Source organism: Triticum urartu, chromosome 4A (genome assembly GCF_056163025.1).
Source record: "Triticum urartu cultivar PI428250 chromosome 4A, HENAU_Tu73, whole genome shotgun sequence".
Taxonomy (NCBI): domain Eukaryota; kingdom Viridiplantae; phylum Streptophyta; class Magnoliopsida; order Poales; family Poaceae; genus Triticum; species Triticum urartu.
Genome location: NC_141876.1, coordinates 330,438,543 through 330,449,152, shown reverse-complemented (window position 1 = coordinate 330,449,152; position 10,610 = coordinate 330,438,543). Strand labels below are relative to the sequence as shown.

General features: G+C 47.4%; 1 protein-coding gene across 1 annotated transcript; it reads right to left on the bottom strand.

The window, feature by feature from the left end:
- Positions 1-9,115: 9,115 nt before the first annotated feature.
- On the bottom strand, positions 9,116-10,610 carry LOC147975753 (uncharacterized). The gene is made up of 4 exons (XM_087520566.1): positions 10,270-10,610; positions 10,109-10,182; positions 9,828-10,027; positions 9,116-9,163 (listed from the first exon to the last, which is right to left on the bottom strand). Exons 1-4 carry the CDS (start codon positions 10,608-10,610, stop codon positions 9,116-9,118), a joined length of 663 nt encoding a protein of 220 aa, XP_087376692.1.

Below are 10,610 nucleotides of genomic sequence, written 5' to 3'. Positions count from 1 at the left end.
TATCAGGTACTAAGTTCATGATAAGTTTAAGTTCAATTAATCAAATTACTTAAGAACTCCCACTTAGATAGACATCCCTCTAATATTCTAAGTGATTACGTGATCCAAATCAACTAAACCATAACCGATCATCACGTGAGATGGAGTAGTTTTCAATGGTGAACATCGTTATGTTGATCATATCTACTATATGATTCATGCTCGACCTTTCGGTCTCCGTGTTCCGAGGCCATATCTGCATATGCTAGGCTCGTCAAGTTTAACCTGAGTATTCTGCATGTGCAAAACTGGCTTGCACCCGTTGTAGATGGACATAGAGCTTATCACACCCGATCATCATGTGGTTTCTGGGCACGACGAACTTTGGCAACGGTGCATGCTCAGGGAGAACACTTCTTGATAATTTAGTGAGAGATCATCTTATAATGCTACCGTCAATCAAAGCAAGATAAGATGCATAAAAAGATAAACATCACATGCAATCAATATAAGTGATATGATATGGCCATCATCATCTTGTGCTTGTGATCTCCATCTCCGAAGCACCGTCATGATCACCATCGTCACCGGCGCGACACCTTGATCTCCATCGTAGCATCGTTGTCGTCTCGCCAATCTTATGCTTCCACGACTATCACTACCGTTTAGTAATAAAGTAAAGCATTACATCGCGATTGCATTGCATACAATAAAGCAACAACAATATGGCTCCTGCCAGTTGCCGATAACTCGGTTACAAAACATGATCATCTCATACAATAAAATTCAGCATCATGCCTTGACCATATCACATCACAACATGCCCTGCAAAAACAAGTTAGACGTCCTCTACTTTGTTGTTGCAAGTTTTACGTGGCTGCTACGGGCTTAAGCAAGAACCAATCTCACCTACGCATCAAAAACCACAACGATAGTTTGTCAAATAGACTCCGTTTTAACCTTCGCAAGGACCTGGCGTAGCCATACTTGGTTCAACTAAAGTTGGAGAGACAGTCGCCCGCAAGCCACCTTTGTGCAAAGCACGTCGGGGGAACCGGTCTCGCGTAAGCGTACGCGTAAGGTTGGTTCGGGTCGTCTCGTCCAACAATGCCGCCGAACCAAAGTATGACATGCTGGTAGGCAGTATGACTTACATCGCCCACAACTCACTTGTGTTCTACTCGTGCATATAACATCAACATAAATAACCTAGGCTTGGATGCCGCTGTTGGGTTTCGTAGTAATTTCAAAAAATTTCCTACGCACACGCAAGATCATGTGATGCATAGCAACGAGGGGGAGAGTGTTGTCTACGTACCCAACGCAGACCGACTGCGGAAGCGCTGACACGACATAGAGGAAGTAGTCGTACGTCTTCACGATCCAACCGATCAAGCACCGAAACTACGGCACCTCCGAGTTCGAGCACACGTTCAGCTCGATGACGATCCCCGGACTCCGATCCAGCAAAGTGTCGGGGAAGAGTTCCGTCAGCACGACGGCGTGGTGACGATCTTGATGTACTACAGCAGCAGGGCTTCGCCTAAACTCCGCTACAGTATTATCGAGGAATATGGTGGCAGGGGGCACCGCACACGGCTAAGGAATAGATCACGTGGATCAACTTGTGTGTTTCTGGGGTGCCTCTGCCTCAGTATACAAAGGAGCCAAGGGGGAGGGGGGCGCCGGCCTAGGAGGAGGGCGCAGGAGGAGTCCTACTCCTTCCGGGAGTAGGACTCCCCCCCCCCCAATCCTAGTTGGACTAGGATTGCCCGAGGGGGAAAGAGGGAGAGGGGGGCTGGCCACCTTCTCGTAGTCCTAATAGGACTAGGGGAGGGGGGAGGTGTGCAGCCACCTTGGGCTGCCCCTTTCTCCTTTCCAGTAAAGCCCATTAAGGCCCATATGGCTCCCGGGGGGTTCCGGTAACCTCCCGGTACTCCGGTAAAATCCCGATTTCACCCGGAACACTTCCAATATCCAAACATAGGCTTCCAATATATCAATCTTTACGTCTCGACCATTTCGAGACTCCTCGTCATGTCCATGATCACATCCGGGACTCCGAACAACCTTCGGTACATCAAAATGGATACACTCATAATATAACTGTCATCATAACCTTAAGCGTGCGGACCCTACGGGTTCGAGAACAATGTAGACATGACCGAGACACGTCTCCGGTCAATAACCAATAGTGGGACCTGGATGCCCATATTGGCTCCTACATATTCTACGAAGATCTTTATCGGTCAGACCGCATAACAACATACGTTGTTCCCTTTGTCATCGGTATTTTACTTGCCCGAGATTCGATCGTCGGTATCCAATACCTAGTTCAATCTCGTTACCGGCAAGTCTCTTTACTCGTTCCGTAATACATCATCTCACAACTAACATCTTAGTTACAATGCTTGCAAGGCTTATGTGATGTGTATTACCGAGAGGGCCCCAGAGATACCTCTCCGACAATCGAAGTGACAAAACCTAATCTCGAAATACGCCAACCCAACATGTACCATTGGAGACACCTGTAGTACTCCTTTATAATCACCCAGTTACGTTGTGATGTTTGGTAGTACCCAAAGTGTTCCTCCGGTAAACGGGAGTTGCATAATCTCATAGTTATAGGAACATGTATAAGTCATGAAGAAAGCAATAGCAACATACTAAATGATCGGGTGCTAAGCTAATGGAATGGGTCATGTCAATCAGATCATTCAACTAATGATGTGACCTCGTTAATCAAATAACAACTCATTGTTCATGGTTAGGAAACATAACCATCTTTGATTAACGAGCTAGTCAAGTCGAGGCATACTAGTGACACTTTGTTTGTCTATGTATTCACACATGTATTTTGTTTCCGGTTAATACAATTCTAGCATGAATAATAAACATTTATCATGATTATAAGGAAATAAATAATAACTTTATTATTGCCTCTAGGGCATATTTCCTTCAGTATTTTGGTCATAAACGTCTTCGACCATTCCAGAAGAAAGGTCGCTATAGTCAGTTTATGACGGCCAACTTTTGACCTTATGTTTTTGGTCACAAAAAGGTCACAAATGGAAATTTGTGACCATTCAGTGACCAATAGTGGTGGTCACAAGTTGACATATTTCTTGTAGTGTAGACAACAGATCCGAGTGATTTGTTGAGAGCTAAGAAGCCTACTTCAGAGTCTGCATTTAAGTCGACTGGTGAAACAAAGTCCGTTCATATTCCCCCGACTAATCCCAATGCTGCTTCGATTCATATATCAACAACACTCGACAGCAAATAGGAAGAATCGCTCATCCAGTTCCTCCATGAGAACTGGGACATCTTTGCATGGAAAGCTTCTAACATGCCAGGTGTACCCAGAGAGCTAGCTGAGCATCGTTTGCGAGTCGACCCAAAGGTTAAACCTATGAAAGAGTATCTCCGAAGGTCCGCCGTGGAGAAGAAAAAGGCGATTGGCGAAGAAGTGGATCGGCTTCTGGCGGCCGAGTTCATCCGAGAGATTTACCACTCTGAGTGGCTTGCCAATGTCGTCATGGTTCCCAAGAAGGATGATTCACTCTGTATGTGTATTGACTTCAAGCACATCAACCGAGCCTGCCCGAAGGATCATTTTCCTCTCCCTCGCATCGATCAAATAGTTGACTCGACTGTGGGATGCGAGCGACTGTCCTTTCTAGTTGCATATTCCGGGTATCATCAGATCCGACTATATGGGCCTGATGAAATAAAGACAGCCTTTATCACCCATTCGGGTGCTTTTTCTATGTTACCATGCCCTTTGGCCTCAAGAATGCTGGCGCCACATTCATGCACATGATACAGAAGTGCCTGCTCACTCAAATCAGTCGGAATGTGGAGGGGTACATGGATGATATCATGGTTAAGTCACGTAAAGGTTCTGACCTACTGACTAACCTCGTTGAAACCTTTGCCAATCTGAGAAGATATGATATCAAGCTTAATCTGTCAAAGTGTACATTTGGAGTTCCAGGTGGCAAGTTACTCGGTTTCCTTGTTTCCGAATGAGGAATCGACGCGAACCCAGAGAAAGTCGGCACAATACTCCGAATGAAGCGCCCTATGCGCATACACGATGTTCTGAAGCTTACTGGTTGTTTGGTCGCCTTGAGTCGGTTCATCTCTCGTCTCGGTGAAAAGGCATTACCTCTTTACCGATTGATGAAGAAATCTGATAAGTTCGAGTGGACTCATGAAGCTGGCGCAGCATTTGTAGAGCTCAAAACCCTGCTTTCCACCCAGCCGGTGCTCGCTGCTCTAGTTATCAAGGAGCCCTTGCTGCTTTATATTGCAGCCACTGGACAAGTTGTTAGTATAGTATTCACGGTCGAGTGGGAAGAAGGTAAAACCCATAATGTTCAGCGCCCAGTGTACTATATTTCTGAAGTCTTAACTCCATCCAAGCAGAGGTATCCGCATTACCAAAAGTTGGTATATGGAATTTACTTGACTACGAAGAAGGTGGCACATTATTTCTTAGATCACTCCATCATAGCCGTCAGCGACGCTCCATTTGTCAGAAATTCTGAATCATAGAGATGCAATTGGTCGAGTGGCAAAGTGGCGATTGAACTCCTTCCGTTGGATATCAAGTTTGAGGCAAAGAAAGCAATCAAATCCCAAGCAATATCAGATTTCCTCGTCGAGTGGATTGAACAGCAACAACTGATTCAAGTCCAGTCGGAACATTGGACTATGTTCTTTGATGGGTCCAAAATGTTGAGCGATTCTGGTGCTGGGGTTGTTCTGGTATCTCCACGAGGCGAAAAACTTAGCTATGTCCTTCAAATTCACTTTGATTCCTCCAACAATGAGGCTGAGTACGAAGCTCTTTTGTATGGGTTGCGAATGGCCATTTCACTCGGCGTCCGTCGCCTAATGGTTTTTGGCGACTCAGATTTGGTGGTTAATCAAGTGATGAAAGAGTGGGATGTCAGAAGCCCGACTATGACTGGCTATTGCAATGAAGTTACAAAGTTAGAAAAGAAGTTTGAAGGTTTAGAGCTCCACCATATTCCCCGACTGAAGAACCAGGCAGCAGAAGACCTAGCTAAGATAGGTTCTAAGCGAGAGCCCATTCCCAGCAATGTGTTCTTAGAGCATCTTCACACACCATTAGTCCAGGAAGATCCCTTCACGGAAGAGCCCCCGCAACCTAAGAGTTCCACTAATCCGACTGAAGTTGAAGTCCGAGCTGTGGTCGACCTAGTCATGGAAGTTTTGGTCGTCATTCTTGATTGGACTATACCGTACATCGCATATATTCTCAAGAAAGAGCTGCTAGAAGACGAAGATGAAGCGCGACAGATCGTCCGTCGATCCAAAGCCTTCACAGTGATAAGCGGTCGACTGTACAGAGAAAGTGTGACTGGAGTTGCTCAATGATGCATTACCCTAGAAGAAGGTCGAATGATCCTCAATGATATCCACTCGGGGACCTGTGGTCACCATGCGTCCTCACGGACAATCATGGCCAAAGCATACCGAGCAGGTTTTTACTGGCCCGAGCGAATGAAATGGCAAAGGAAATAGTTGACAAGTGTGAAGGTTGCCAGTTCTACTCCAACATGTCTTACAAACCTGCCTCAGCCCTGAAGACCATTCCACTCGTCTGGCCATTTCCTGTTTGGGGGTTGGATATGGTTGGACCCTTGAGGACTGGCAGAAGTGGTTTCACTCACCTACTTGTTGCTGTCGACAAGTTCACTGAATGGACTGAGGCCAAGCCCATCAAAAGCCTCGATTTGAGCACTACCGTCAGCTTCATCAGGGGGCTAACAATCAGGTTTGGAGTCCCGCACAGCATCATCACAGACAATGGATCAAATTTTGATTCAGATGAATTCATAGCTTTCTATGCTTCCCAAGGCACTCGGGTCGATTATGTGTCAGTCGCTCACCCACAGTCGAACGGACAAGCAGAAAGAGCAAATGGTTTGGTCCTCCAAGGGTTGAAGCCCAGGCTAATGCGAGATCTCAAGCATGCGGCCGGCGCCTGGGTAGATGAGTTACCATCAGTACTGTGGGGCCTGAGGACAACGCCGAATCGGTCGACTGGTCGGACTCCCTTCTTCCTGGTCTATGGAGCCGAGGCCGTGCTACCGACTGATTTGCTTCATAATGCCCCGCGAGTGGAACTCTTCTCAGAAGCCGAAGCAGAACAAGGCCGTCAAGATGCTGTTGACCTTCTGGAAGAGGAAAGAGAGATGGCGATGATCCGGTCGGCCATCTATGAACAAGATCTGCGGTGCTTTCACGCCAGAAACGTCAGGGGTCGAGCATTTCAGGAAGGAGACCTGTTCTCCGAGTGGACCAACAACGTCCGCACAAGCTCGCCCCTGCCTGGGAAGGCCCCTTCATCATCATCAAAGTGCTCCACAATGGTGCATATCACCTGTAGGATGTGGAACACAAGAAAGACGAGCCACACGCCTGGAATGTGGAGATTCTCCGCCACTTTAACACTTAATCATTTGGACTGCCGAGATGTAATAAGAAGTACCTTTCAGTTTGTTTATCAAAGACAAGGTTTTGCAGTGTCCTATATAATTGTTGTTTCTTATGCATGTGTCCAAAATCCCCTAGTGGGTGGCTTAGTTGCGAACCTGATTCGCCTAAGTTCCAAAAATTAAAATCCCACCGAGTGGAGAGCATGTCTACCATTCGGGGGTTTAGCTGCGAACCTGATTCGCCTAAGTTTAAAAAATTGTACCGAGTGGTGAGCAACCCTCCCACTCGGGGGCTTAGCTGCAGTCCAGTACTCGCCTAAGCTTAAAAAATCATACCGAGTGGTGAGCAACCATCCCACTCAGGGGCTTAGCTACAGTCCAGTACTTGCCTAAGTTTAAAAAATCCTACCGAGTGGTGAGCAACCCTCCCATTCAGGGGCTTAGCTGCAGTCCAGTACTCGCCTAAGTTTAAAAAATCCTAGCGAGTGGTGAGCAACCCTCCCACTCGGAGGCTTAGCTGCAGTCCGGTACTCGCCTAAGTTTAAAAAATCATACCGAGTGGTGAGCAACCCTCCCAATCGGGGCCTTAGCTGCAGTCCATTACTCACCTAAGTTTAAAAAATCCTACCGAGTGGCGAGCAACCCTCCCACTCGGGGGCTTAGCTGCAGTCTAGTACTCGCCTAAGTTTAAAAAATTGTACCGAGTGGTGAGCCACCCTCCCACTCGGGGGCTTAGCTGCAGTCCAGTACTTACCTAAGTTTAAAAAATCCTATCGAGTGGTGAGCAACCCTCCCACTCGGGGCCTTAGCTGCAGTCCGGTACTCGCCTAAGTTTAGAAAATCCTACCGAGTGGTGAGCAATCCTCCCACTCGGGGGCTTAGATGCAGTCTAGTACTCGCCTAAGTTTAAAAAATCCTACCGAGTGGTGAGCAACCCTCCCACTCGGGGGCTTAGCTGCAGTCCAGTACTCGCCTAAGTTTAAAAAATCCTACCAAGTGGTGAGCAACCCTCCCACTCGAGGGCTTAGCTACAGTCCAATACTCACCTAAGTTTAAAAAATCCTACCGAGTGGTGAGCAACCCTCCCACTCGAAGGATTAGTTGCAGTCCAGTACTCGCCTAAGTTTTAAAAACATGCTCCATCCTTATCCACGAGAACGACGAGGTGCAGGTCGACCACAATCTTTCCTTGGAGCTTCGACACAAATACAACGCTCGCCTCTGTCCTTATCCGCAAGGATGGCAAGGCGCAGGTCGACTACGATCCATCCTCGGAGCTTGTACACAAATACAATGTTCGTTCCGTCCTTATCCACAAGGACGACGAGGCGCAGGTCGACTATGATTTGTCCTCGGAGCTTCGACACAAACAACGTCCACTCCATCCCGATCCGCAAGGACAACGAGGTGCAGGCCATGGGCAACACTAAGCACCTTGGTCCATGGTAGACTCGACTGAGCTGCGTTACAAAGTCAGTAGCAACTCAAACTGAAGAAATAATTTCAAAACATCCAAAAGCAACCAAGTTTAGATAAATCCTACAGGGTTCCAGATCACAGTTCAAGGTACTCAGGCGTCAGGCCCGAAGAAGTTTAAACGGTTACAAAAACCTCTCGACATACCGAGGTAAATTTAATCAGATCATAAAAAGTTTGTTCACTTCGCGGGAGGACTAGCAGGATCGACGAATTCGTCCAGTTCGATCCCATTTGCAATCCGAGTGGCGGCGGCAATGAAGGTTTCCACGAAGGACTGAAGTCGTATTTTCTAGTGTTGGCAACCTTGATCGCTGCTAGCTTTTCCTCCTTGGCTTCCTTGCAGTGGACTCGAACTAGCGATAGAGCTACGTCAACACCGCAGTGAGCAGATGACTTCTTCCACTCCTGCACTCGTCCATGGATCTCGTTGAATCGAGTCATCAAAGACTCGAGGTCATTCTGGGGTGTCTCCCATGGCCAAACATTGAGTCAACCCGCGTCACCGCAACCTTCAGGCGAGCAAGGTAGGCCTTAACACTGGCAACACGGGATTCCAGTCAGAGCACGTTCATGGCAGCTTCATCACCAACAGGGGAAAGGATGGGGTCCAGGCATGTCTCGATCTGTCTAGTTTCTTCTTCACAGTTTTGGCAGAATGCTACAAACACAAAGAAATAATGAGTCGACGGTTGCATGGTGAACCGACGATAGCTAACAGTTGGGCAAGGAAGAATACCTTCGAGCATAAGGAATAGCTTATTGGCGAGTGCAACCAGATAAGATTCTAGATCATTTCTCTTATGAGAAATGCCTTCAATCTTCTCGTTCAAAGCCACTTTGTCTTTCTTCAGACGAGTCACTTCTCGGTTAGACTCGTTAAGGGATGTCTTCAACTTCGTGTTTTCTTCCTCCAGCGCACCGACTGAGGCCAACTTCTTATCAGCAAGTGCGGTCTTCTCTTGAGCCTCCTTTTGTGCAACAGCAAGATCGAGGTCCTTTTTCGCCAGAGCCTGCTTCATTTTCTCTGAAATATATGCACTCAGGTCAGACAAAAGAACGAGGAGATGACTTGTAAGTTGGCCAAGATAAACAATCGACCAGTTGTTACCTTCCATACCGGCTGTTTCCTCTTTGGCCTTCTGAAAGTTCTGCTTAGCCAGCTCCAAGTCAAGATTGAGTTGTCTCTACTTCTCCTCGAATTCGGAGAATTTGGAGATGAGCTCAGAGGATTTCTGAAGTCAACAAAAGTTACATCAGTGGACAGAACCAAAAGTTATTCACTCCCTAGTGAAAAGAATTCTCAAACTACTGCCGAATCAAACATTCAACAGTAGTCTCAGGGACTACACCCAGTGGGTGCACTTAGCATGCCCCCATTGATTCAAGTTACACTCAACATGATCCGTTCAGACCGAGTGTGGAAGTCATGATTCTCATACCATAGCCGACTGCCCGCAGTCAACTACGGTCTCAGGGACTACACCCAGTGGGTGCACTCAGGGTGCCCCCACTCGTTCAAAGACTCAATCGACACAATCTAGTTAACTCAAGAAGCAAAGCCATTTAGCAGTACTATTCAACAATAAATTAAACACCCATTGGGTGTATAAATGCAAAAGGCAGACTGATGAAAAGATGCTCAAGGAAAATTTTCGGGTAGCATATCCTAACAGAACAAGTGACAAGCTAAGGGATCACTCGGTAATCTACCAACCTTGACGTTGCTCCGGAGAGCTGAGCTGGCATCATAAGCAGCTTGACTGGCCCCCGAACGAACTTCATCTGCTCCATCATGATGCCTGCCTGGCGTATAGCTTCCTTGGCAGCTCCCACTTGGTCCTCCAGGACATGATGCAGAGTGAAGAGTGAAGATGGTGTATCGGCTGGAATCTATACAGTCGACGCCGAAGGCTGAGCACTCGACAATGGTACAACAAAAGTCATAGAAGCCCGGTTGGCATCGCCGGTCTCCTGGATCACCGGCTCCATCACTAGTGTCGATTGGGGCACCTTTCCAGTTGATGTATTCTTACTCCTCCTGGGCCTCATCGGCACATCCTCGTCGTCATCTGGAAGATCAATGACATTGGGAAGAGCTGCAAAAAGAATTAACCGTCAGAATTCAGTCGACCAACAAAATAGCTAAGAAGGCAAAGACAAGTTTGCAAAAGTCATACCCAGGTTAGAAGTGACCGCGTCTTCCACATCCTCGTCATCATCCCTGTAAGCAGAAGTCCCAGAAATAGCAGCTCTGCAAGTTTCAAGATTCACTCGGACAAATGAGAAAGAGAGTCGACAACACAAGTCCTTGATCGAAAAGTGGGGGCAAGACACTTACGCAGAAGCGACGGGGACGTCGATCTTGATCTTGGGCAGGGTCTTCTGAGGCTTGGGTTCTGCAACTTTTGGCTTCTTTGGAGCCTTCTCAGTCAGCACAGGGTAAGAGGTCCGAGTGCGCTTGGAAGTCTGTCCGGTCGGCTTAGCTACTTCGCCGCAGATACTTGTTGGGTTGTGCTTATGTTTGGAACGCTTTTCATTGCGAGGTGCTGACTCAACTTCTTCACCACTGCTCGAGTCCTCGCTTTCCTCCTCCTCTTCTCCTCCATCAGATTGCCAATCCATGGTTTTGCCTCCGCTTTCTTCTCCTTCCTGGTACTGCTCTTGCTCCCCGTTCGACAT

Excerpts from the sequence above, each read along its gene's own strand:
- LOC147975753 (XM_087520566.1), bottom strand. The coding sequence starts at position 10,610 with ATGTCGAACGGGGAGCAAGAGCAGTACCAGGAAGGAGAAGAAAGCGGA. Across the intron at positions 10,028-10,108 it reads CGCGGTCACTTCTAACCTGG|CTCTTCCCAATGTCATTGAT; the intron begins GTATGACTTTTG and ends TTCTTTTTGCAG. Across the intron at positions 9,164-9,827 it reads CTCAGCCTTCGGCGTCGACT|AAATCCTCTGAGCTCATCTC; the intron begins GTATAGATTCCA and ends TGTTGACTTCAG.